This window comes from Botryllus schlosseri, chromosome 9 (genome assembly GCF_051294905.1).
Source record: "Botryllus schlosseri isolate E-star chromosome 9, Bs_hap1, whole genome shotgun sequence".
In the NCBI taxonomy this organism is placed as follows: domain Eukaryota; kingdom Metazoa; phylum Chordata; class Ascidiacea; order Stolidobranchia; family Styelidae; genus Botryllus; species Botryllus schlosseri.
The window spans coordinates 15,842,022-15,868,875 of NC_137244.1; the positions used below are offsets into that span (position 1 = coordinate 15,842,022).

At 41.3% G+C, this 26,854-nt stretch overlaps 2 protein-coding genes and 3 long non-coding RNA genes across 8 annotated transcripts in view; 1 reads left to right on the plus strand and 4 right to left on the minus strand.

Moving 5' to 3' along the window:
• The window catches only part of LOC145446155 (meiotic nuclear division protein 1 homolog), a 117,817-nt gene that overhangs the window by 18,298 nt on the left and 72,665 nt on the right, over positions 1-26,854 (minus strand). The window lies entirely within an intron of this gene.
• Positions 20,670-23,406, plus strand: LOC145446251 (uncharacterized). Of its 4 annotated transcripts, XR_013917241.1 has the most exons (6): positions 20,670-21,029; positions 22,330-22,564; positions 22,604-22,642; positions 22,707-22,781; positions 23,110-23,211; positions 23,278-23,406. XR_013917241.1 is itself a non-coding variant. In XM_080324494.1 (2 exons), exons 1-2 carry the CDS (start codon positions 20,749-20,751, stop codon positions 22,216-22,218), a joined length of 327 nt encoding a protein of 108 aa, XP_080180620.1. In that variant the 5' UTR covers positions 20,671-20,748; the 3' UTR covers positions 22,219-22,315. The 4 variants fall into 4 exon arrangements, 1 of the variants encoding a protein (XP_080180620.1); XR_013917240.1 differs by having other exon boundaries at positions 22,330-22,642; XR_013917242.1 differs by lacking the exon at positions 22,604-22,642.
• On the minus strand, positions 21,325-22,094 carry LOC145446253 (uncharacterized). The gene is made up of 2 exons (XR_013917244.1): positions 21,797-22,094; positions 21,325-21,591 (listed from the first exon to the last, which is right to left on the minus strand). It is a non-coding gene; the product is annotated as an uncharacterized LOC145446253 (long non-coding RNA).
• LOC145446252 (uncharacterized) lies at positions 22,533-23,245 on the minus strand. The gene is made up of 2 exons (XR_013917243.1): positions 23,104-23,245; positions 22,533-22,742 (listed from the first exon to the last, which is right to left on the minus strand). It is a non-coding gene; the product is annotated as an uncharacterized LOC145446252 (long non-coding RNA).
• Positions 23,514-24,060, minus strand: LOC145446254 (uncharacterized). Its single transcript, XR_013917245.1, has 2 exons — positions 24,010-24,060; positions 23,514-23,846 (listed from the first exon to the last, which is right to left on the minus strand). It is a non-coding gene; the product is annotated as an uncharacterized LOC145446254 (long non-coding RNA).

Consider the following 26,854-nt stretch of genomic DNA (forward strand, 5'->3'; position numbering starts at 1 on the left):
ACAGGCCGTGTTATTTTTGGCAAATGCCAAAGCTGCCAAAAATAACTTATTTTCGGCATATTTCGATTTTTATTTTTGGCAGTTTTGGCATCGTCCTCTAAATAGATAGTTTCAGCTTCGAATTAGTCACAAAACGCTTTATTTGGGCTAGTTTGTCAAAAGACACCACAAAATGTGCAGCATCCACGTATAATCAGTGCCAACAAACAATAAGAAGAAGAAAACACCTAACGATTTCATAGGTTAATAATATCAAACGAAACCACAAAATGTGCAGTATATCCATCGGAATCGGTGCCAAGAAGCAAAAAAAACACGCTCAACAGCTGATTGTTACAGCTGTTGAATAGACTTAAATCGTTTGCACTGTAACAGTGCTTCCAAACTCAGGTCAGCTAAGTTTCTCCTAAATTCTTTTCTCGCCCTGCGAATCTGGGAAATATCGGCTTCAACAGTAGCCGTTGAGGGAAAGAATGTTGCTAGTCATCCACAAGAGGTTTTCAGAGCTTCAAAATCTTTGGAGGGCCGAACCGGCTTCCATGCATCACGAAAAGAGATCACTTCGCCTGTGCCATCGATCTCATCGCGGAAAGAATTTTCTTCCCGATCCTTTTCCAGGAGTTTCCTGTGTTGTCTCTCAACACATTCTATTTAGTAGCCCGACTATCATTTCTCCTTCAGTCTACCGATATATTTTCGGAGGACTTTTGTCACTTCAGGTGGCTTTAATATTACCAACTCGCATGGAAGAGTCCTGGGAAGGTTAGCTTGTTTAAGAACATTGACGCAACAAGACTGTCTGGCAAAACGAGACTATGCAGCTCAGAAATAGCATGACAGTTTGTTGCGTCACAATGTTGAACTCGATCACAATGCAAAAATCGTGGTTGATTTTGGGGGTTCCAGTTCCATGAGCAGAATATAATTTATATTTTAATAATCAGTACTGCGGCAGCTTCTCATTGATACCCGTTTTATCAAATTTAGTGCTCGACAAGCCGGTCAAAAATGGTTGTAAAATTGCCTTTGGACAAATGGAAAGTATGACGTAAACCAAATGCAGTCAGCCGTTCAATCACGCTGTGCCCACACCATTTAGGACACCATGATTTCACCCCTAATGGGTGGGCTGGACCCAGATTAAGAAACCTGCCTTTCACAAAGGCTCTTCTCGCTTGTAACGAGGTCCTGCTAACACAACACCATGAACGAAATACACTATTTGGCAGGCCGTGTTATTTTTGGCATATGCCAAAAATTGCTTATTTTTGGCATTTTCAAACTTTTATTTTTGGCAGTTTTGGCATCTGGCTCCTGAAATGCCAAAAATAACACGGCCTGCATATGAAGGTTGCACCATAATAGAGCTAAAATTGAGCTAAAACTTGAGGGGGTCCGCGAAGCCAAAAAGGTTGAGAACCACTGCAATACCAATTAACCCATATATGTATAATTGTATATCTATAAATAATGATTTGGCATATCACTGAGTACCGAGAATTGACATTACCGAGAACGGACATTACCGAGAATGGACATTACCGAGAATGGCCAATGCCAAGAATCTAGCTTACTGGGACGGACATTGTCGAGAAGTTTATATCTGAGAATCGATACCGAATGTGGCCACGCCGTGATGCACACACACGACCTGTTCATATGCATAACATGCCTGCGTTGCATATTGCATTCTCGGTAATGTCCGTTCTCGGTGGTGTCCATTCTCGGTAATGTCCATTCTCGGTATTGTCCCTTCTCGGTTATGTCCATTCTCGGTATTTTCCTTCTCGATAATAGCATTCTCGGTAATAACATTCTCGGTATTGACCGGACGGACAACGTTTCTACATTGCACCATAATATCGAAAATTCCTTAATAGCAAACTTCAATGCACTGCCGATTTACAAAACTATCGACGAGACGAGCAACAGATGGTGAGCGTAGAACAGGTTTCTTTTGGATCCGGATTTTAGTATTAATGCTGGTCTGACCGACGACCCACGACCTACCGATCAAGAAGCCGGACACATAATATGTGCACATATTATGAGCATTACGCTATTTCGCTCAGTACTCGAGTACTCGAATCTGAATCAAGTATTAATTCTAACGATTCAAGTCGAGTAGTGAAATGCGATTTTCGAGTACTTAAATTACACACTACTTGCAACTGAAAGTTAATTATATCAATGAGAATTTTAGTTTCGATACATTTTCACTGTAGAATAGGGCTCTTCAAAAATGACTTTTTTTCTCAAATCGTACTGGCTACTTGATAAAATTGTTAGGTTACCTAATTTAAGCCTACATACAAAATTTGGTTCAATTCCAGCCAGTAACCGCTTTGCTACACGAGATGAAAGTTTCTATTTATTATATAAAAATAAATGATAAAAAATTTGAAAATTTTCTGTTCACCCCATGAAAGTGTTAGGCTGTCTGTAGAAACTATGCTCACCAAATTTGGTTCAATTCCAACCAGTGGAAGCGGAGTTATTGCCGCCGAAAAATTTGGATTTGAATAAAATAGTATTTACGGTGACCGATTCTTTGATTATTCATTATAGTTCTGCTCACCGTAAATACTATTTTATTCAACTCCAAATTGATTCGCTATTGTGATATTCACGTTTTGTCACGAAAAAGTCGTATTTTGAAATATTTTATTAAAAATATTGTTGTGCTTGGCAAATTGGGCGAAATAATGAGTTAGACAGCATGCAAGACGACAAATGCGCCATGTCATCGTAAAAGCTGTCGCGTTATAATTTCGCAGCTAGCGGACATTTGACATGTGATACCGATTCAGGAATTTGGAGGGTTTTTAGAGTGATTTAAAGTTCTCAAATCAGAAATATGATATTTTCCAGTTCAATATTTTCGAATGCTTGAAACTGCAAAATGCCGACGTCGGCCGCGTGTTTCAGACCACGACAATCAGCCGAGTTTGTGACACTGCATTAATACCAAAATAAGCGATATGCCTTGGTAGATGCTGTTGACAAATCCTGGGATTTCATTGGGGTTAATCCCGGGAACGGGATTGCTTCAAATCCCGGGATCCCGGGAACGGGATTTCCCGGGGTCCCAACGCTAGTGTGAACCTCTGCTGAAAGGTTCAGGTTTGTGTGAACGCGAACCTTTTTGAAAGGTTCTATGTGAATGCGAACGTGAACCTCATGACGTCACGTGACATCATAATGCTAATTCTAACCCCATATTTCAGTGAAGTGATAGCCTATATATTAAATATTAATGGTACAGTATACACGACACCAAGCGACGACTCGGGCCACTAATGTCACTATGCTTAAATTGACGTACTAACCGTCGCCAAATGTATCAACTGGGGCAATCAAATGATATTGATTGCAATATGTTGAAGGCTTGTCCAATGTCCATTTATAAAAGCAATAAAGCATCAAATTTTAAACTGATTCAAAACTTCGTGAAGTAACACTAGGTCTGGAAATATGTTCGATTTGATTTGAAGTTCAAGCCGTATCATTTGACGACATGTCTTCGACCAGTATGAGATGACTCGCTAAACCGCGCAGTTTGCTCGATCATTCGTTTTCGATTCATTCATTTTGTGCAGAACCGTAACTGCCACAGTTCAAACCCCACAATTGAAGAGGGCCCAAAGCTATTTCGGGAATGAACATAAATCATAGAGTATTTATGTTTTGAAACGTCATTCAACTTATTTCGTTTTTTTCACGCTTTGCCCGATTTAGTGTCAACAATTAAATGCCTTAGTTATGGGATGCCCTTCGCCCAAGAAATACGCATGATTTATGGGATTAGGCATTTCGGCGTCCGCCATTACCCCGCCACGACACACCAACAACCACATATGACGAAGTTCATCGGCTAACATATGACTCCGAAAAATGTGCCGAAACTTCGGCAGAGAGAAAATCTTGCCGAAATGGACTGCCCTTTATTAATCGAAAACTTTGATATACATGTCAAATTGTCCATATGCGCTTGTATGGCTGGTTCGGAGGGTCGCCGTCCTGGCAATCTGTACCCCACAGGAAAAATGCCATCCATCCCACAGAAAAAGTTATTGCTAGTAGAAATACCAATTTAGAATTGTGCGCGTATTTCAATATCCATTCACTATATAACAGACAGTGGGCACGAAATAATGGCATGAACGGAGTAATTATTCTGACAGGCCCGCCCGAATATGTTTTCATCATTGATTCCGCGCGCTAAATTTTCCAAGAGAACCCATCGTTCAGCTATACAGGAAAACCTCATAATTCGGAGAGGATAAAAATTTATAGTAATATATAAGCAGTTATCAATATTATAGACCGATTCCGTCATGAATTTATAGAAAATTTTCGCGCTTCGCGCGATTACGCTACGTAAACCCTCTGCCTACATTGAGTAGAATGAGTATGCTCACAAGTATTGGTGAAAACATCCATTCGACTGTGTGTATATGTGTGTGTGTGTGTGGGTGGGGGGTGGGGGGGGGCGGTCGGGGTGACCAACGTTTCTAGGGGTGAGCTGACGAAGTGCTTTTTCAGCCCTGATTCCGTGGATGCCCAGGTATGTTGTCAGCAGTGGTGGCCCTACGAACGGGGGGCCCTGGGCGAGACTACCGGGGGAGGGGGGCCTATATATATCAAACCGCCAGGGGGCCCGGGCGACCGCCCATCTCGCCCACCCCAAAAGCCACCACTGGTTGTCAGGTGTTTTCGTGCTGCACATGTATTCGTTGCAGCCAGAGTAGCTTATGCTAATGGTAGTGGGGAATGCGCAAGGTAGCGCGACAAGGTGCTTGGTTAGACTCCGAAACGCTTCTTCTCTCGATAATGTCGAATAGGAGAATATTATTCGAGTTGGCACGAAATACTGTAAATGACTCTCGGGTAGCAGGTTGATCTATGACAGTGGTTCTCAACCTTTTTTTAAACGCGCCCCCCTTTTTGATAGTGAAAAATTTCGCGCCCCCCTTATCGTCATATCACAAAATCCAACTGGGATGCTAGCAACCCCAACAGATTGTTTGGTCGTATGGACGCTTAGGAATGTTGATGAGAGAATAAAAATATATGAAATTGAGTCTATATAGAGAGAAACACGCATGCATTGTAGGTATATCGCGCAGAGCGCGCAAAATTTTTTCAGGTGACCGCTTCTTCGCGCCCCCTTCAGATGTTTCACGCCCCTCAAGGGGGGCGCGCCCCCCAGGTTGAGAACCCCTGATCTATGAGCAAAGCAATTTGAACTCGACTCAGCAGACTCACGACCGTAAAAGCACATGGATGCCAGCATGAACTAAATAATTACGATAAAACCCTCAAAATGCCACTCTCTATAGCAGGGCTCTTCAACCGGGGTTGTCGTACACCCAGGGTGTACCAGAATTTGCAAAGGGTGTACCACTCGGATGGGGTGTACAGGGGTGTACGAGATCCGAATTACAATGAGCCGATGGCTAGCTATCACAAAGGCAGTTTATGGGCCAGTACAGGTTGACGCACAGGTTAATGAGCAATATGGTACGATGTTATCTCAAGTGTAATACTGTACAACGCTTCACTGTGATGTCATAAGGAAATATTTCTCCTATTCATTTAGCCGTCGGCAATAGACCAATGGTTCCGTTTGGTTTGGTTTGGAAAGTATGTAGTTAACAAACATGTGTTCGGCTAGTCGTTTGTCTTTTTAGTGATTTTTGAGGGAACAGCCGCGATAGCTCAGACTTCTTGAATCGGTACTTCCTACCCGACGTTAATAAATACCGCAATGCACATAAATGAAGTGACGTGGCCAGCCAGGGTCGAAACAGCTTCCATGTTGAAATCGAACCCTTTTGTTTTAAAATGCCGATTTTATGTCCAATATTTCACCATACATTTTCAATTTAGTATTTTGTTATTAGTGATGCGAATTAGCGACAATAGACTGTGTATAGCGGCATACGATCTGAGCTTACTGACATATCTTGCAGCCCAAGTGCTAGTATCGAGTCGACTGTGTGTGGTGTGGGGCAGGCCTGATACGCATTAGGCTAGAGCGCCTGCTATCATCGCTGATCTGAATTACCGCTTCTGCAGCAGTAACTTTACCTACTCTCTCCCCAATACTCAGGCCGTGTTATTTTTGGCATTTCAGGAGCCAGATGCCAAAACTGCCAAAAATAAAAATTTGAAAATGCCAAAAATAAGCAATTGTTGGCATATGCCAAAAATCTCACGGCCTGCCAAATAGTGTATTTCGTTCATGGTGTTGTGTTAACAGGACCGCGTTACAAGCGAGAAGAGCGTTTGTGAAAGGCAGGTTTCTTAATCTGGGTCCAGCCCACCCATTAGGGGTGAAAGCATGGTGTCCTAAATGGTGTGGGCACAGCGTGATTGAACGGCTGACTGCATTTGGTTTACCTCATACTTTCCATTTGTCCAAAGGCAATTTTACGACCATTTTTGACCGGCTTGTCGAGCACTAAATTTGATAAAACGGGTATCAATGAGAAGCTGTCGCAGTACTGATTATTAAAATATAAATTATATTCTGCTCATGGAGCTGGAACCCCCAAAATCAACCACGATTTTTGCATTGGGATCGAGTTCAACATTGTGACGCAACAAACTGTCTGGCTATTTCTGAGCTGCATAGTCTCGTTTTGCCAGACAGTCTTGTTGCGTCAATGTTCTTAAACAAGCTAACCTTCGCAGGACTCTTCCATGCGAGTTGGTAATATTAAAGCCACCTGAAGTGACAAAAGTCCTCCGAAAATATATCGGAGAAATGATAGTCGGGCTGCTAAATAGAATGTGTTGAGGGACAACACAGGAAACTCCTGGAAAAGGATCGGGAAGAAAATTCTTTCCGCGATGAGATCGATGATACTGGCGAAATGATCTCTTTTCAAGATGCATGGAAGCCGGTTCGGCCCTCCAAAGATTTTGAAGCTCTGAAAACCTTTTGTGGATGACTGGTAACATACTTTCCCTCAACGGTTACTGTTGAAGCCGATATTTCCCAGATTCGCTGGGCGAAAATAAATTTAGGAGAAACTTAGTTGACCTGAGTTTGGAAGCACTGTTACAGTGCAAACGATTTAAGTCTATTCAACAGCTGTAACAATCAGCTGTTGAGCGTGTTTTTTTTGCTTCTTGGCACCGATTCCGATGGATATACTGCACATTTTGTGGTTTCGTTTGATATTATTAACCTATGAAATCGTTAGGTGTTTTCTTCTTCTTATTGTTTGTTGGCACTGATTATACGTGGATGCTGCACATTTTGTGGTGTCTTTTGACAAACTAGCCCAAATAAAGCGTTTTTGTGACTAATTCGAAGCTGAAACTATCTATTTAGAGGACGATGCCAAAACTGCCAAAAATAAAAATCGAAAAATGCCAAAAATAAGTTATTTTTGGAAGTTTTGGCATATGCCAAAAATAACACGGCCTGCCAATACTGTTACATTTAGGTTGATTATCGTTCGTAATGTCATGCTGTTTTTTGGCTGGCACGAAATAAATTCCAATTTGCGTGGCGGGCGGCTTAACTGGCTGCGAATAGACTCTGACCAAATACTATTTTATTCAAATCCATTTTTTAAGGCAATAACTCCGCTTCTACTGGTTGGAATTGAATCAAATTGGAAGAACATCGTTTTTATAGACAACCTAATACTTTCATGGGTGAACAGAAAAATTTCGAATTTTTCGTTATTTATTTTATATATTAAATATAAACTTTCTTCTCCCGTAAGTATAGTATAGGCGATCGCTCGTGATGTGGCAGGGGCTCTTATGGGTGCGGCGGTGAGGTGCCTGAAAACCGGGGGTGGTGAGCGGCTCTTATTTCTTATGGCGGGGGTGGTGAGCGGCTATTGCGTCTTATGGCGGGGGTGGTGAGCGGCTCTTATTTCTTATGGCGGGGGTCGTGAGCGGCTGGAAAACCGGGGGTGGTGAGCGGCACTTATTTCTTATGGCGGGGTGGTGAGCGGCTATCGCGTCTTATGGCGGGTGGTGAGCGGCTCTTATTTCTTATGGCGGGGGTCGTGAGCGGCTGGAAAAGCGGGGGTGGTGAGCGGCTATTGCGTCTTATGGTGGAGCTGGCATGCGGCTATTGTGTCTTATGGGTGCGGTCGTGATTCGCCCTTTCAGGTATAGCTCGTGGCGGTGATTCGCCGTGAAAATTCGTGGTCGTGACTCGTCTTTTTTGCTATAGGTGGTGGCGGTGATTCGCCTGTCGTGTATTCTTACGGGATCTGTGGTGACTCGCCATGTGTTCTTATGGGGGCGGTCGCATGCGGCTATTGTGTCTTATGGGTGCGGTCGTGATTCGTACTTTCGGTATAGACTGCGGGCGGCATGTCGAACTTTCAGCAAAAAAGGTGTGAAATAGTTTGTCAAGTCTAGGAATCACTTGCAAGGTAATATTTTGGTATTTAGTTTACCACAGAGCCGGCGTAGACGGTGATTCGAATATCAACAATAACAACGGTCACAAATTAACACTTCAAATAGCTGTGAAATAGTTTGCAAAACCCCGCGATCGCTGACAAGATAATGTCTCGGTCATAACCATCTTTCACGACTTGGTGTCATAACCATACCGATCACTCATACGCGGTGAAATTTTCGTAATCAGTTTGACACAGAACTTGATTTCGCTGGTAAGATTTAACAAGTAACGAATAACAGACCGCCAGTGTCGGTAACTTGAATAGCGACAAATTGTCACTTATTTCCGCTCTAACCCTAATCCTCTGTGAAGTGAGCGCTTATTCAAAAGGGTGTGATATAATTTTAAAATCCGACGACCACTCACCCGATAATGCTTCAGACATAGCAATCCCTCATGCCCGCTCACAAGGTAATATTTCGGTAATTAGTTTGTCCCAGAACCATCGCAGACGGTGATTCGAAAACCAACAATTTGTCACTTGCCCGCGATCGCTATATGTTTCACGCCTCGCGAAAAGTGGCTGACTTTAGTTGCGTGATAAGATCCATGAAAATATTCAATCGATGTGTTAGTTTGTTAACTTGAAATGTAACTCACTACACAAATCAAGTTGAATCGTATTTGAATGTATTGATTCGACCCAACTCAAATCCTATTAACGCGATCTGTTGAATCGAACGTAACCTGAATATTACTGACGCCAACATTCACCCTCATCGGATCATTCACACATTCCACGCCGCTGTTTTAACACTTATAGAATCAATACCAACTATCTCTGACCCGATAATATTCAATCATTTTGGTAATTTGCCAACTTTAAATCCATTCGCGGGATGTACTAAAGGTAAATCCAAATAATCCAGAATGAAATATTTGGACTTTGACATTGTGCGAATTGAAATAGATTTGACAGTAGTTATATAGATCGCTCGTGAGGTGCGTGGGGCTCTTATGGGCGGGGTGGTGACCTGCCTGAAAACCCGGGGTGATGACCCCACCCTTTTAGACCCCCCTTGCGGTGGTGACCTGCCATTGTTTCTTATGGGTGCGGTGATGATACCACCCTTTCAGGTATAGGCTGCGTCGGTGACTCGCCGCGAAAACTCGTGTTGGTGACTCGCCTTTTTTTTGCTATAGGCGGTGGCGGTGATTCGCCTGTCGTGTATTCTTACGGGTTCTGTGGTGATTTACCATGTGTTCTTACGGGCGTGGCGGTGATTCGCACTTTCAACCATCTCTCGCGTGGTGTTGAATATGCACGAGTCACCAACAATAACCGCACAAACGGAAACGTGGCTTGTTGTGAGGATTAAGCAGTGCGACCTATATTTCGAATGACCTGCGCGCTGAATTGTTTCACGGCCAACCGCGGCGGTCGTGACTCGCCTTTTTTACTATAGGTGGTGACGGTGATTCGCCTGTCGTGTATTCTTACGGGATCTGTGGTGACTCGCCATGTGTTCTTATGGGTGCGGTCGCATGCGGCTATTGCGTCTTATGGCGGGGGTGGCGAGCGGCTATTGATGCTAACACGAAACCCGGGGTGGCGAGCGGCACTTATTTCTTACGGCGGGGGTCGCATGCGGCTATTGCGTCTTATGGGTGCGGTCGTGATTCGTACTTTCGGTATAGACTGCGGGCGGTATGTCGTACTTTCAGCAAAAAAGGTGTGAAATAGTTTGCCAAGTCTAGGAATCACTTGCAAGGTAATATTTTGGTATTTAGTTTACCACAGAGCCGACGTAGACGGTGATTCGAATATCAACAATAACAACGGTCACAAATTACCACTTCAAATAGCTGTGAAATAGTTTGCAAAACCCCGCGATCGCTGACAAGATAATGTCTCGGTCATAACCATCTTTCACGACTTGGTGTTACAGGCATATTGATCGCTCACGCGGTGAAATTTTAGTAATCAGTTTGTCACAGAACTTGATATCGCTGGTAAGATTCAACAAGTAACGAATAACAGACCGCCAGTATCGGTAACTTGAATAGCGACAAATTGTCACTTATTTCCGCTCTAACCCTAATCCTCTGTGAAGTGAACGCTTATTCAAAAGGGTGTGATAATTTTAAAATCCGACGACCACTCACCGGATAATGCTTCAGACATAACAATCCCTCATACCCACTCACAAGGTAATATTTCGGTAATTAGTTTGTCACAGAACCGTCGCAGGCGGTGATTCGAAAACCAACAATTTGTCACTTGCCCGCGATCGCTATATGTTTCACACCTCCAGAATAGTGGCTGACTTTAGTTGCGTGATAAGATCCATGAAAATATTCAATCAATGTGTTAGTTTATCAACTTGAAATGAAACTCACTACACAAATCAAGTCGATTTGTATCTGAACGTTTTAAATCGGTACAACTCTAATCCTTTGACAAATCCTATTAACGCGATCTGTTGAATCGAACGTAACCTGAATATTACTGACGCCAACATTCACCCGCATCGGATCATTCACACATTCCACGCCGCTGTTTTAACATTTATAGAATCAATACCAACTATCTCTAACCCGATAATATTCAATCATTTTGGCAATTTCCCAACTTTAAATCCATTCGCGGGATGTACTAAAGGTAAATCCAAAGAATCCAGAATGAAATATTTGGACTTTGACATTGTGCGAATTGAAATAGGTTTGACAAACATGACTACCAACTTTCACCCAGTCACATTTCGAGATTATACTTTGAAACAATCCTTGAAACTGACAACTCTATTCACGACTCCGTTTCCGTTTGTAAAATAGTGTTTCAGTAATTACTATCGCGATATTTTAATGTGTTACTACACACAATCGAGTCAGTCAATGAGATACCACCTGTTGTAAATATTTCTAACTTGACAACCGCTTGTGCATACCACGATCTAGTTGTGACGCGATGAGTTAAATCGGAATATTTCAATCTATTTGTCGAAACCTTGAACAAGCTGTCTGGTTATTTTTTTTGTTACAATTGAGTTAACGGAAATAGTATTACGTCTCGACATTTTAACATCTTACCATATTCAAAGAGGCAACCACGAAAACATTGTCAAGTAAATCCGTTACCCGACCAGCTCAAGCAGTATCAGTATGAAAAACAGCCAAACATACACGAATCCATACAATCACTAAAACCTAAAATCCATAACAAGCTTGGTTGTATTCATATCCCTACACATCTTTTTTTATTCAGCTTGAAAAGTCGTTACTATTCTGCAAGATAGGGGAATTACTACGTGGTATATTCTGCAAGACAAACTAATTACTACTCGGTATAATTTGTAAGACAAAAGTAATTACTTCTCAGTGTCGGCGACTTGAGATTAACATAATATGTTTGAGTATACGAGATTTGAAAGTCCAACCAACGTAGTTGAGAATTCATTTCTTACAATCGAACGATGGTGTTATACTCAAAGTTATCATGCTGTGAACATAAGGATTGACACATTGATTTTACATATGAGATTTTGTAATAGTTGATCATTACTTTATTATTAAATTATTTGCGTTAATTAGACCCGGCGTTGTGGTAAATGTTATGACAGTAACAAACTTTTCAGTACCAATGTTATTAACATATTAAGCTGTAAAACTATGTGTGTCTGAAATGTTCTTGATAGGAAAATTACTCCACCTTGGTAAAAATCACTCTGCGTATCGCGGATATCAGAAAATATTTTACAAATGTAATTGTTTCCGGTACCCAAGACTAAAGATGAAACAACAATTTCGTTTGTTAAACAATAACCGATACAATACTTTATCATCATAATCCGCGGTGAGAATTGAAACACTTTCGCGCATTACCCGGTGTCAAGATATCACACTAGGTGAATTGACATACCGCCGCTTGAATAATACCTAATCCGTTCGAACCATTTCACATACTTTGATCATTACAAAAGTAAATTGTGATATGTTTGTTAGATGCATCCAATTCAGTTAGAAATGTCTGGTGCACAACAATCGTAATATCAAAAAAGTACTTGCTACACTGTTATTTGCTAAACGTGTTTTGCATTGTTGTTCATTTGTAGTATTGATTGAAATTGTTCTTGAACCCTCAAATAATAATTCCTGACATGAAACCAAGCCGCTGAAAGTCGTTACCATCACGAAGATACAATGTGTACGATGTTTGTCAAATGTGTCCTACCTGGCCAACAGAAAACAATTTTCACTCACTCGAAATGAAACCAATGTGATGGTCTCCATTCGATATTTTGTTTGTGTCAAATACTTTGCAATGAACACATTTGCGTGGTTGAGCTTTATATCATCAAGCTGTTATTTGTAAATCAAGATTTCGGTAAACTTGTAAATGTATCGTTTAACTAACCGACATTTAGTGATTGGGGAACATACCAGACGATACACATCCATCTCCGAAATACTGCATTGATCTTAATTTCCATCATCGTGATAATCGAAGTACATTTCTTTCGAATTCGTAACAACCGACTATGACATGATAAGTTTTTGACAAGTTATGCTTAGAAGATTGGTTGCATATCGCGAAAAAATAATATACCACTCATATTGATACTGTTACTCCATTGATCGATATTTTCAAACGAGTAAAATTTATTACTTGAGTTTCCCCGCTTAATGTAAATGAAAACTCAGCCGTCTTTTAACATCACAAAGACATTGATAAAAAGTAGGCAATCAAACACAACACTTTTTACGGCGCTAATTATTGTTCCACACATCTCATTTCATACTAAGTGTATACGAAAGATATTCATGACACATGAAAATATTCCCATGCTACAAACCTGTACAATGATTGGTGGTGCTTTCAAACTGTTTCGATATCACAAGAACTTTATTGTCTGAATGGGTGTTCATGTATCTTAATAATCAAATAGTTCAACACAGAACTAGTACGAACAGAAACATCAGAGTTGTTTACACAAAAGTTTGTATGTGCACAGTATGCGAATACCATGTGTAAGTCCAGCACAATTGTGGTATCCATCCGAGTTTAGTTGACACAAATTTATTACAACGAGCCACGTAAACTTTCGTGAAAGAAAAGCATACTCACTTCCAGAGGGTTATGTCAACGCCATAGCAGTAAATCAGCTACTCCAACAAGAAAGTACATTTGTTTTCTAGTCACGGTCCTTACATCTTTCACATAGATCAATCTACTTTGCTAACGAAAAGTGCCGAGTCATCAAATGATTGCCCTCACAACAACCAGGAGATGGAGCTGTATTAAAATATTCCTAACCCTTTGCACACCAGTGACAAATCATACAACAAACATTTTTTTGTGAGTCGAATTGTTGTTCAGTGTCAAGTCTACCTGTTGAAACGTACATTAAAACAACACAGTCACAATTCAATTAAAACCACGAATCTATTTTCATTTCGTCACATATAGAAAAATAAATTTTCTTTCCCCAACACATACTTGTAACCAATCGCTTTCATTAAACACACAACTCCATAAAAGTATTTACTTTCTACAACATAGACATTCCGGTGTAGTCAAGAAATATTTTTATTATTCAAAATCATCGATTTCTGTTTACGGTGTTAGTGTGTGCATGCCATACATGTGGGCCCGTGTTAAAATGGACACGACACGACTGACTGTAAGGAGATAGAAGTCTATCGCATAGATTTACATGTGGTCTTCGCTACGGTTTCAAAAAACGAATCATCTCTTTTGCATTGATCTAGACCGAGCAAGTTAGTTAATGACCATGATTGTGTTTGTCATATGTGAATGATAGGGTTACTGTCAAATCTACATACAACAATCTTCTGACGATCATAATAACAATTTCATTTTCCGCCCTTCATAATTGTACAACTCGGTAACTACGTTTAACAAGACCAATCACACTACCAGCGTTGAACACAAGATACCTACCCAAGTAAAAATATCATTCTAGTTTGGACAACTGACGTTTACCTGTGTAAAATTATCATTTTCACTTGGAGCATAGCAATTTACAGCGTAGCTGGCATGGAGAGTTCCACCTGAATACAATCGATGTTGTGGTTTACAGCGACACCTATCGCTAGCGTAATACTTTTTCGTCGTCATCCAGAACAGAGATGTAAATAGTGACCGAAGTAAAGCAATCTTACGATACTTGTGGAGATCATTCCCAAATTTGCTAAATTAGGATATATAAAAGCAACGTTTTCTTCTATAGGACGACTGCATCTATTCTGCTGAAGCAGATTCCCAGTGTAAATCATTCCAACGAGTGAAACCTGCCTGATTTTTTTACATTCTGTGTACTGTGTAGGCTTACTTATTTCCAGTTATTGCAGATACTCCAGAAATAACATATTTACAATGGCAATGTGACAACTTGATAAAGCAGTGAGCACATATGTATGAACTACAGGCTGACAATATGTGAACCGGAATGAGTGCAAATTTTGCTGACCTAACTATGGAAGTTGAAATTTCAACTACAACTCCATAAGCTGACAGATCAGTGACATCATTATTCATACAAAAATAGTGAGTAACTTCTTCTACGATGATACGTGGAGGCTTCTGTGCTGTACCGTGCATTTGTCGAAGGTTGTAAACGCGCAACGACGCGAACTACCGTACTCGTATTGGGCTACGCGTTACAGCACGGCTCGTCTCCGCACACACGCTCAGTGGCGTCACAATCATACGAAGAGTCAATCGGCGATTGTCTACCGGTGACCCCATTGTGTGAAACAATGACGATTTCTGACTTCGAAGTCGATTTTCAGGGGGTTTCAGTTCCCGGGCCGCATTTCAACTTATATTTTTGGAATCAGTGCGAAATTTGCTTTCGATTGATACCAGTTTAATTTACTTTTGCGCTGTGGTCCCAGCTGGAAGATTACAGAGAAACACATTAAAGCAGGTTGAAGCAGTAGCATATGTACGCCACCACTGGAGGCAGTACAAAACACAACATTGCTTATGGAGTTTCCATGCCAGCTACGCTGTAAATTGCTATGCTTGGAGGTCCACCGTTACCTAACTAAAATACCATTGTCCTTTGAAAATCTGGCGTTTACCCAGTGTAACAATACATTTTCACATGGGGGTCCATCGTTTCCCAGAGTAACAAACCCCTTTTCCTTTGGAAATCTATTTTTTTCCGTGGGTAACAAATCTTTTTCACTTGGAAATATCTTTTTTCCTGGGGTAACAAACCTTTTTCACTTGCAAATATATTTTTTCTCTTGGTAACAAACCTTTTTCACTTGCAAATATATTTTTTCTCTTGGTAACAAACCTTTTTCCCTTGGAAATATATTTTTTCTCTTGGTAACAAACCTTTTTCACTTGTAAATATATTTTTTCTCTTGGTAACAAACCTTTTTCACTTGGAAATATATTTTTTCCCTGAGCAACAAACCATTTTCACTTGGTGGGTCGTCGTTTACCTGAGTAAAAATATCATTTTCCTTTGGAGATCTGGCGTTTACCCAGTGTAACAATACATTTTCTCTTGGTCATCTAGCTTTTCCTAGAGTAACAAAACCATTTTCATTTTGAAATCTGACAAACACACCTGACAATTTGTTGTATTGACGATAGTTTGAAATAGATTACAACGGACAGTGACGGAAATATACACGGACTACCGGTTTCAGAGTATACCTCCATCAGTCGTATCACATCAATATCATCTGTTAACCACATACAATATACTCTTGTACACAGAAATGTATGTTTCGGAAAATTGGACAATAGGCTTCGATAGTTCTGTGATGTCCGGGTTCGTGCTTTGGGTTTTCCAGAGTCAAAATGTCTGAATAAAACACCTCCTTGACGATGGTTGGTATGTGGATAACGGTGTTCGGAAAACGGTTGGATTTATGTTACCCATCGCGATAACAATTCCAGGTCGAGTTTTCCTCCCGCATGTTTACTATATTGTGTCTTTATTGGTCAATGTATGTCTCGACATTCAGTTTGAAATCGGAAACCCTGATAAGTATGTAACCGGATCCGGATATCAACTCTGAATCGATAAACCAATGAACAATATTCAAAGTAAACATGTTACACCCTGTGTTTCCACGAAAAAATACCATCCAGACATACGTCGCGCTTGTTTGCCCACACCAGTATACGCGTAAATGGAGGTGTGTGACATTGCATGCAATGTGTTGGTATACAAACATCGGGGAGTAAGCCTTCGATCCACAGACATTATCATAGCCGGTAATTTTGATGCAGATCGAATGCCATCAAGCACACCCGATAACAATGTCATACCAATAAGACACATTGCAATGACTCTGAGTCAATCTGAAGCGTGACATACAGACACACAAACATCGAACCGTAACATGGGTTATTCGCACGACGGGGAAAGTGAACTATACAGCATATACCAATAGAGCGTTCACAGTCGAATATGCGAACCACGCACAATCACATACCCTGGTTTTTGTTGGATATGTACGAAACCAATAAATCGATACATTTCTGCTCCTTCTACGTCAATAATACAAGCGTCATTCCAATGCATCGCTCGAATGTAAGGTTCGTCGGGTGTAAAATCCATGTCAAATAACACCAAAGTGCGCTTTCCGTGTTTTATTATTTCCACCGACGCTTCTTGTCTGTGTCGTAACACTATGGTGCGGGGAGTTGAAAAACGGTGGTTTGTGAAACGGATTGACATGACCAACAGAATCGACGTCAATAGACTTGTGACGATGTCGTTTCAAAATGATACCGATCTCTTGTGGCGATGACCGTTTCGAAACTGGACGAACCCTTACGATGATGTGTTTTATGATTGCGTGTGAAATCGCGAGGTAGTGTTCTATTGTGGTGTACGATTGCAGTCTTCATTCCACAGAAACACACCTTATTGGATCACAGTATCAGTCCGAGATTTGCACGATATTTATCTGGAGTCGTTATGTGGGAGTAGTGGCATCCATGCATCGTGATTTAGTGAAAGACTGATCGCAATCATTTCGAGCACCCGTCGTGCTTCTTGTCTGTGTCGTGCAGGGAATTGAAAAACGGTACATTCTAAAACGGATTGACATGACCAACCGAATCGATGTCAATAGCCTTGTGACGATGTCGTCTCAAAATGTTACCGATATGACGAGCGCAACCTCGATCTCTTGTGGCGATGACCGTTTCGAAATGTCACCGGACGAACTAGACCCTTATGATGATGTGTTTGATGATTGTGTGTGAAATCACGAGGTAGTGTTCTATTGTGGTGTACGATTGCAGCATGGAAAACTGATCCGCGGACCCCCGGTTGAGAACCGCTGGTCTATGTTGTAGAAAGTAAATACTTTTATGGAGTTGTGTGTTTAATGAAAGCGATTGGTTACAAGTATGTGTTGGGGAAAGAAAATTTATTTTTCTATATGTGACGAAATGAAAATAGATTCGTGGTTTTAATTGAATTGTGACTGTGTTGTTTTAATGTACGTTTCAACAGGTAGACTTGACACTGAACAACAATTCGACTCACAAAAAAATGTTTGTTGTATGATTTGTCACTGGTGTGCAAAGGGTTAGGAATATTTTAATACAGCTCCATCTCCTGGTTGTTGTGAGGGCAATCATTTGATGACTCGGCACTTTTCGTTAGCAAAGTAGATTGATCTATGTGAAAGATGTAAGGACCGTGACTAGAAAACAAATGTACTTTCTTGTTGGAGTAGCTGATTTACTGCTATGGCGTTGACATAACCCTCTGGAAGTGAGTATGCTTTTCTTTCACGAAAGTTTACGTGGCTCGTTGTAATAAATTTGTGTCAACTAAACTCGGATGGATACCACAATTGTGCTGGACTTACACATGGTATTCGCATACTGTGCACATACAAACTTTTGTGTAAACAACTCTGATGTTTCTGTTCGTACTAGTTCTGTGTTGAACTATTTGATTATTAAGATACATGAACACCCATTCAGACAATAAAGTTCTTGTGATATCGAAACAGTTTGAAAGCACCACCAATCATTGTACAGGTTTGTAGCATGGGAATATTTTCATGTGTCATGAATATCTTTCGTATACACTTAGTATGAAATGAGATGTGTGGAACAATAATTAGCGCCGTAAAAAGTGTTGTGTTTGATTGCCTACTTTTTATCAATGTCTTTGTGATGTTAAAAGACGGCTGAGTTTTCATTTACATTAAGCGGGGAAACTCAAGTAATAAATTTTACTCGTTTGAAAATATCGATCAATGGAGTAACAGTATCAATATGAGTGGTATATTATTTTTTCGCGATATGCAACCAATCTTCTAAGCATAACTTGTCAAAAATTTATCATGTCATAGTCGGTTGTTACGAATTCGAAAGAAATGTACTTCGATTATCACGATGATGGAAATTAAGATCAATGCAGTATTTCGGAGATGGATGTGTATCGTCTGGTATGTTCCCCAATCACTAAATGTCGGTTAGTTAAACGATACATTTACAAGTTTACCGAAATCTTGATTTACAAATAACAGCTTGATGATGTAAAGCTCAACCACGCAAATGTGTTCATTGCAAAGTATTTGACACAAACAAAATATCGAATGGAGACCATCACATTGGTTTCATTTCGAGTGAGTGAAAATTGTTTTCTGTTGGTCAGGTTGGACACATTTGACAAACATCGTACACATTGTTTCTTCGTGATGGTAACGACTTTCAGCGGCTTGGTTTCATGTCGGGAATTATTATTTGCGGGTTCGAGAATGATTTCAATCAATACTAGAAATGAACAACAATGCAAAACACGTTTAGCAAATAACAGTGTAGCAAGTACTTTTTCGATATTACGAGTGTTGGGCCCCAGACACTTCTAGTTGAATTGGATGCATCTAACAAACATATCACAATTTACTTTTGCAATAATCAAAGTCTTAGAGTGTATAACCTCGCGATATTTTACATTTATCACGCACAATGGGGAGTTACTGAAATGATTAAGAATTGATCGCTAGCTTCGAACGGTACTCGATACTCAAAGTGATATTTTCACACTCTGTAAAGTGCATATGTTTCAATTCTCTGTCACAAATTCCGACAATAAATCGCTGGATTCAATAGTAACGATATTGTGATATACTGATTCTACACTTAGTCGTTTCAATTACCCGTTGGGAATCGGGATAATAAAGCATTTTGTATCGGATGTTCAATGTATGAATACTGGAATTATTACATCTTTAGTGCTGTTTATCGCAAACGATAGATTTTAATAATTGTACTGATTGTTGAATGTAATAATACCGATATTGTCGTTTCATCTTTAGTCTTGGTTACTGGAAATATTTTCTGATATCCGCGATACGCAGAGTGATTTTTATCAAGGTGGAGTAATTTTCCTATCAAGAACATTTCAGACACACATAGTTTTACAGCTTAATATGTTAATAACATCGGTAATGAAAAGTTTGTTACTGTCATAACATTTACCACAACGCCGGGTCTAATTAACGCAAATAATTTAATAATAAAGTAATGATCAACTATTACAAAATCTCATATGTAAAATCAATGTGTCAATCCTTATGTTCACAGCATGATAACTTTGAGTATAACACCATCGTTCGATTGTAAGAAATGAATTCTCAACTACGATGGTTGGACTTTCAAATCTCGTATACTCAAACATATTATGTTAATCTCAAGTCGCCGACACTGAGAAGTAATTACTTTTGTCTTACAAAATATACCGAGTAGTAATTAGTTTGTCTTGCAGAATATACCGCGTAGTAATTCCTCTATCTTACAGAATAGTAACGACTTTTCAAGCTGAATAAAAAAAGATGTGTAGGGATATGAATACAACCAGGCTTGTTATGGATTTTAGGTTTTAGTGATTGTATGGATTCGTGTATGTTTGGCTGTTTTTCGTACTGATACTGTTTGAGTTGGTCGGGTAAGTTACAAACGGATTTACTTGACAATGTTTTCGTAGTTGACTCTTTGAATATGGTAAGATGGTGAGATGTCGAGACGTAATACTATTTCCGTACACTCAATTACAACAAAAAATAACCCGATAGTTTGTTCAAGGTTTCGACAAATAGATTGAAATATTCCGATTTAACTCATCGCGTCACAAGTCGATCGCGGTATGCACAAGTAGTTGTCAAGTTAGAAATATTTACAACAGGTGTTATTTAATATATTGATTCTATTGTGTGTAGTAACACATTAAAATATCGCGATAGTATTTCTGAAACTCTATTTTACAAGGAAGTGTCTACTCGTCCGGACCCGGACGAATAAAGTTCCTCAGGCTATTCATCCGGCGTAAGCATGCCGCAACTGCAGAATGGGTGCCGGGATTTCCGGAACTGTGGGCCGTAACTGCGGCATGGATTCCGAGAGTAGGTTCGCCTCTTATGAAGACTTGAAAAGTGCTTTGGAGAAATACCAGAAAGAAAATTACGTCCAGCTCTACAAGAGAGATTCACGTACGCTCGATGCAGTAAGAAAGCGAACCACTCGGCGAAATTTCAATGATGCGCTCAAGTATGGCCAGATATCTTTTCACTGCATCCACGGCGGCCGCAGATTTCAGAGCTTATCTAAGGGTCTACGACCTAACCAACGGTAAGTAAGCGTTACGTATGATACGGAATTTCCACCGGGTCCACAACCACATGAACATGAAGAAGCAATGTTCCCCATGAGCATTTTGTAATCTTGGTATCGTGAAATTAGGGTTAAATTAGCCTCAGCCTAAACCCCAACCCATTCCTATGACACCCCACCACCTCATCTTACGACACCCTAATCCTAACCCACATGTGTGATACGTATGTGATACGTATGATACGGAATTTCCACCGGGTCCACAACCACATGAACATGAAGAAGCAATGTTTCCCATGAGCATTTTGTAGTCTTGGTATCGTGAAATTAGGGTTAAAGTAGCCTCAGCCTAAACCCCAACCCATTCCTATGACACCCCACCACCTCATCTTACGACACCCTAATCCTAACCCACACGTGCTGACACCCCAATCCCTAACCCCACACATGCAACCGCAACCCCTATCCTAACCCCGCACACGCAACTGCAACCACACCCCCACCACCTCACCCCACACATGCAACTGCAACCCCACCACCTCATCTTACGACACCCTAATCCTAACCCCACACATGCAACCTCATCTTACGACACCCTTCTAACCCCACACATGCAACCGCAACCCTGCCACCCCTATCCTAACCCCGCATACGCAACCCAACACATGCAAACCCCACACATGCAACTGTAACCCCACCACCTCATTTTACGCATACGCAACCCCACACGTGCAACCCTGCCACCCCTATCCTAACCCTGCATACGCAACCCCCACACATACAACTGTAACCCCATTTTACGCATACGCAACCCCACACATGCAACCTCATCTTACGACACCCTAATCCTAACCCACGCGTGCTGACCCCCCAATCCTAACCCCACACATGCAACTGAAACCCTACCACCTCATCTTACGCATACGCAACCCGACACATGCAACTGCAACCCCACCACTTCATCTTACGACACCCCTAACCCCACGCGTGCTGACACCCCAATCCTAACCCCACACATGCAACCCCGACACCCCAATCCTAACCCCACACATGCAACCACAATCCCACCACCCCAATCCTAACCCACCCGACCCTAATATCCCCCACCCCAACGCGAAAATCAATTTATTTTAACGTTTATAAATTCTCACATGTTCATAGGAAGCATTGGTTTCATGGAGACCACTTCCTGATGTGTGGAGAATAACGAAGAAGTGCCCCCTTTTTGGCTCGCTACTGGACTACGAGTAGTGGCACTGCCACACATGCTGTGCATTACGCTTGAAATACAGGGTAACGTATCACGATTTCATTGCAGCACTTTACGTAAAGAGTGCCAAGCTCATATCAGGTTTGGTACATCAGAGGATGGGCAGTATCTCATAGTGAAGAGTATTAATGAACAGCATAACCACGGGTTGAGCAAGGTAATATGCGATTATCACTATTGAATCAATAAATGACAACTAATGCATAATCACCGTTATATTTTTTCATTTTGATCTGATGATGATCTCATGCCTCTGTACCTGGGACCAATAACACTACAGCAGGTACTGCCTCTGTACCTGGGACCAATAACACTACTGCAGGTACTGCCACTGTACCTGGGACTAATAACACTACAGCAGGTACGTCTATTGTGCACTCATTAACACTTGATATTTATTTCGGTATCCTATCCGTTTCTGGTAGGTTGTGTTGATTCGAACAAAGATGGATCTCATGCCTCTGCGAAGGAAAAGACGGTGGTGATTGTTGAGACATCAGGTTAGTTAACATTTTACTTGAAATGTTATTCTAGTCTATTAGTTGCAGACAACACTACATCACCAAGTAATGTAGGCCTATCAGTCATTCATTCAATCAATCAACCATACATACACTATTCACAAGCAACATCTCAGGTTAATTAAGCTACCAGACATCATGTTATTAGGACTGCTTTCACAAAATATCAGTATCAATAAACTCCTATATTTGTTGCAATTTGATTACAATAAAGAAATTATCTTAAATCACAGACCAGGTCACTATACTCACTGGATTTAGATGTATGTTGCTATTTCATGATGTTTGCATGTTTGTTTACCTTCAGATTGCGCTATAGCAGTGTCCGAAGTCTGTGATGCAGAAAATAGCACCCCAGCAGTGTCCGTAGACTGTAGCAAAATCACCATGACACCAGACAAGTTCACGGGTTGGTGTCAAATAAATCCAAACTTTATCTTGCTACACTATAGTAAAACTGATCTTGCTGTTTCAGATCTTTCCAACATTCATCTGCCATCAAAACTGAAAAAAAGAGGACGCCCAAAAGGCTTGGAACAAACTGTGGTTGGCCTTCCGAAGAAGAAGAAATGTGACACTCCAGTTCCATTTAAAAAAATACATCCTAAAGACAGAGACCGATGTAAGTTTATTTCATGCAGAACTTCAGCAAATTTCACTTCTGCCTTATTCACAGTGATGCTGTCCATTGCTGTGTGATGCTGTCATTGCTGCTGTCCATTTGTTCTGTATTTCTGTTGTATGAAAATAAAGACGCACAGTCTCTCTCAGTTGGTATTCCAATCATTACTGCGCAGCAACATCAAGTATGAGTACTCGTAGTACAGCAGAGGTGACAATTCCGTCTTAGCTGTGCAAGTTCACGTACAATTGGTTAGGTCAATGGCGCTTGCATGAGTTCAGAAATAGGTGGAGACAGCAAGAATTTCAGCGAATCGTTCGTGTTCTGACTGCATCCGGTTATTTAACGATAGCACTTTGGAGCTCTTCGTATGGCGCAAACATTCCCTCGGAGCTCCAATTATGAGCTTACAAATCACTATCCTACTTGTTCTTCTTACTACATTAAGCGTAGGTAAACATCTCTTGTAAAGGTAAAGGTGGGCGTCAACTTCTGGTCTGGTACTTTCACCACAGCTATTTGCAATTATTAGTATGGCGTAGACTTTCCCTCGGAGCTATAATTATGAGCATACAAATCAGTAACAGTAACCATTGAAATCAGTAACCAGAAGGGCGAATAAATAATGTACAAAACCGAAGCCTGTCAAAAACGCATGCAGTCTCCATAGTAACGGGCCTACGTCACACGGTGCCGGACGAATAGCCTGAGGAACTTTATTCGTCCGGATCCGGACGAGTAGCCACTGCCATTTTACAAACGGAAACGGAGTCGTGAATAGAGTTGTCAGTTTCAAGGATTGTTTCAAAGTATAATCTTGAAATGTGACTGGGTGAAAGTTGGTAGTCATGTTTGTCAAACCTATTTCAATTCGCGCAATGTCAAAGTCCAAATATTTCATTCTGGATTATTTGGATTTACCTTTAGTACATCCCGCGAATGGATTTAAAGTTGGGAAATTACCAAAATGATTGAATATTATCAGGTTAGAGATAGTTGGTATTGATTCTATAAGTGTTAAAACAGCGGCGTGGAATGTGTGAATGATCCGATGCGGGTGAATGTTGGTGTCAGTAATATTCAGGTTACGTTCGATTCAACAGATCGCGTTAATAGGATTTGTCAAAGGATTTGAGTTGGGTCGAATCAATACATTCAAATACGATTCAACTTGATTTGTGTAGTGAGTTACATTTCAAGTTGACAAACTAACACATCGATTGTATATTTTCATGGATCTTATCACGCAACTAAAGTCAGCCACTTTTCGCGAGGCGTGAAACATATAGCGATCGCGGGCAAGTGACAAATTGTCGGTTTTCGAATCACCGGCTGCGACGGTTCTGGGACAAACTAATTACCGAAATATTACCTTGTGAGCGGGTATGAGGGATTGCTATGTCTGAAGCATTGTCCGGTGAGTGGTCGTCGGATTTTAAAATTATATCACACCCTTTTGAATAAGCGCTCACTTCACAGAGGATTAGGGTTAGAGCGGAAATAAGTGACAATTTGTCGCTATTCAAGTTACCGACACTGGCGGTCTGTTATTCGTTACTTGTTAAATCTTACCAGCGAAATCAAGTTCTGTGTCAAACTGATTACGAAAATTTCACCGCGTGAGTGATCGGTATGGTTATGACACCAAGTCGTGAAAGATGGTTATGACCGAGACATTATCTTGTCAGCGATCGCGGGGTTTTGCAAACTATTTCACAGCTATTTGAAGTGTTAATTTGTGACCGTTGTTATTGTTGATATTCGAATCACCGTCTACGCCGGCTCTGTGGTAAACTAAATACCAAAATATTACCTTGCAAGTGATTCCTAGACTTAGCAAACTATTTCACACCTTTTTTTGCTGAAAGTACGACATGCCGCCCGCAGTCTATACCGAAAGTACGAATCACGACCGCACCCATAAGACACAATAGCCGCATGCGACCGCCCCCATAAGAACACATGGCGAGTCACCACAGATCCCGTAAGAATACACGACAGGCGAATCACCGCCACCACCTATAGCAAAAAAGACGAGTCACGACCACGAGTTTTCACGGCGAATCACCGCCACGAGCTATACCTGAAAGGGCGAATCACGACCGCACCCATAAGACACAATAGCCGCATGCCAGCTCCACCATAAGACGCAATAGCCGCTCACCACCCCCGCTTTTCCAGCCGCTCACGACCCCCGCCATAAGAAATAAGAGCCGCTCACCACCCCCGCCATAAGACGCGATAGCCGCTCACCACCCCCGCTTTTCCAGCCGCTCACGACCCCCGCCATAAGAAATAAGAGCCGCTTGCCACCCCCGCCATAAGACGCAATAGCCGCTCACCACCCCCGCTTTTCCAGCCGCTCACGATCCCCGCCATAAGAAATAAGAGCCGCTCACCACCCCCGCCATAAGACGCAATAGCCGCTCACCACCCCCGCCATAAGAAATAAGAGCCGCTCACCACCCCCGGTTTTCAGGCACCTCACCGCCGCACCCATAAGAGCCCCTGCCACATCACGAGCGATCGCCTATACTACTCCCGTAGCAATGCGGCTACTGGTTGGAATTGAACCAAATTTGGTGTGTAGGCTTAACTTAGGTAACCTAACAATTTTATCAAGTAGCCAGTACGATTTGAGAAAAAAAGTCATTTTTGAAGACCTCTAATGAGCAGGGGTGTACGAGTTCTGAGCAAACGTTAAAATGATGTACCACGTCGAAAAAGGTTGAAAAGCACTGCTCTATAGCACCATATACTTGATTTACATTTTTGAAAGTCCAGCGGTCCGCAAACTCTTTTTTGAAATTTTACCGGTCTGTGAGGTGAAAAATGTTGAGAACCACTGGTCTGGGCCACAACGGACAATGTATTCAGCGACTGAGTATTGATATGGGAGCAGAGTGTAAAACGGCTTTCTATACTTGCTGCCGATATTACCCCTGTTATGTTTGTACCACGAACCGCTTTCAGTTATTTTCTCGCCAGGCAAGAAAATTCCCGTGATTACAGCGCAGCGCTTGCAGTGATATGGGCAGTGGGCACAAACGCTCATTGCTTATACCAATATGACATACGCTATAAACCGACCAATCAGCATGGAAATGCCGACGGTTTATCTCGCCTACCAGGGGGTCCGGACCCTGAGTTTGACGAACTGGAAACTCGTGAAATCGCGGAGATCGTTCACGCTAACAATAAGGCATTTGATGGCTTCCGTTAACTCAGAATGCAATTTCGCGACGTGACGCTGAGAGACAAAACCATGGAACTAGTGAAATTATCTGTGACTCAGGGTAACTGAAATCCAAAGATACACGTTGATGATTTTCCTTGGTTTTCGATTCGCAAACATTCGCTATCTCTGCACGAAGACACAGTCATGCTCAGTATCGATGGTTTTAAGCGCGTATAGTAATTCCGCAGTAAC

Coding starts and splice junctions, on each gene's coding strand:
- LOC145446251 (XM_080324494.1), top strand. CDS start 20,749: ATGGGTGCCGGGATTTCCGGAACTGTGGGCCGTAACTGCGGCATGGAT. Junction 21,030..22,172: donor GGTCTACGACCTAACCAACG/GTAAGTAAGCGT, acceptor ACATGTTCATAG/GAAGCATTGGTTTCATGGAG.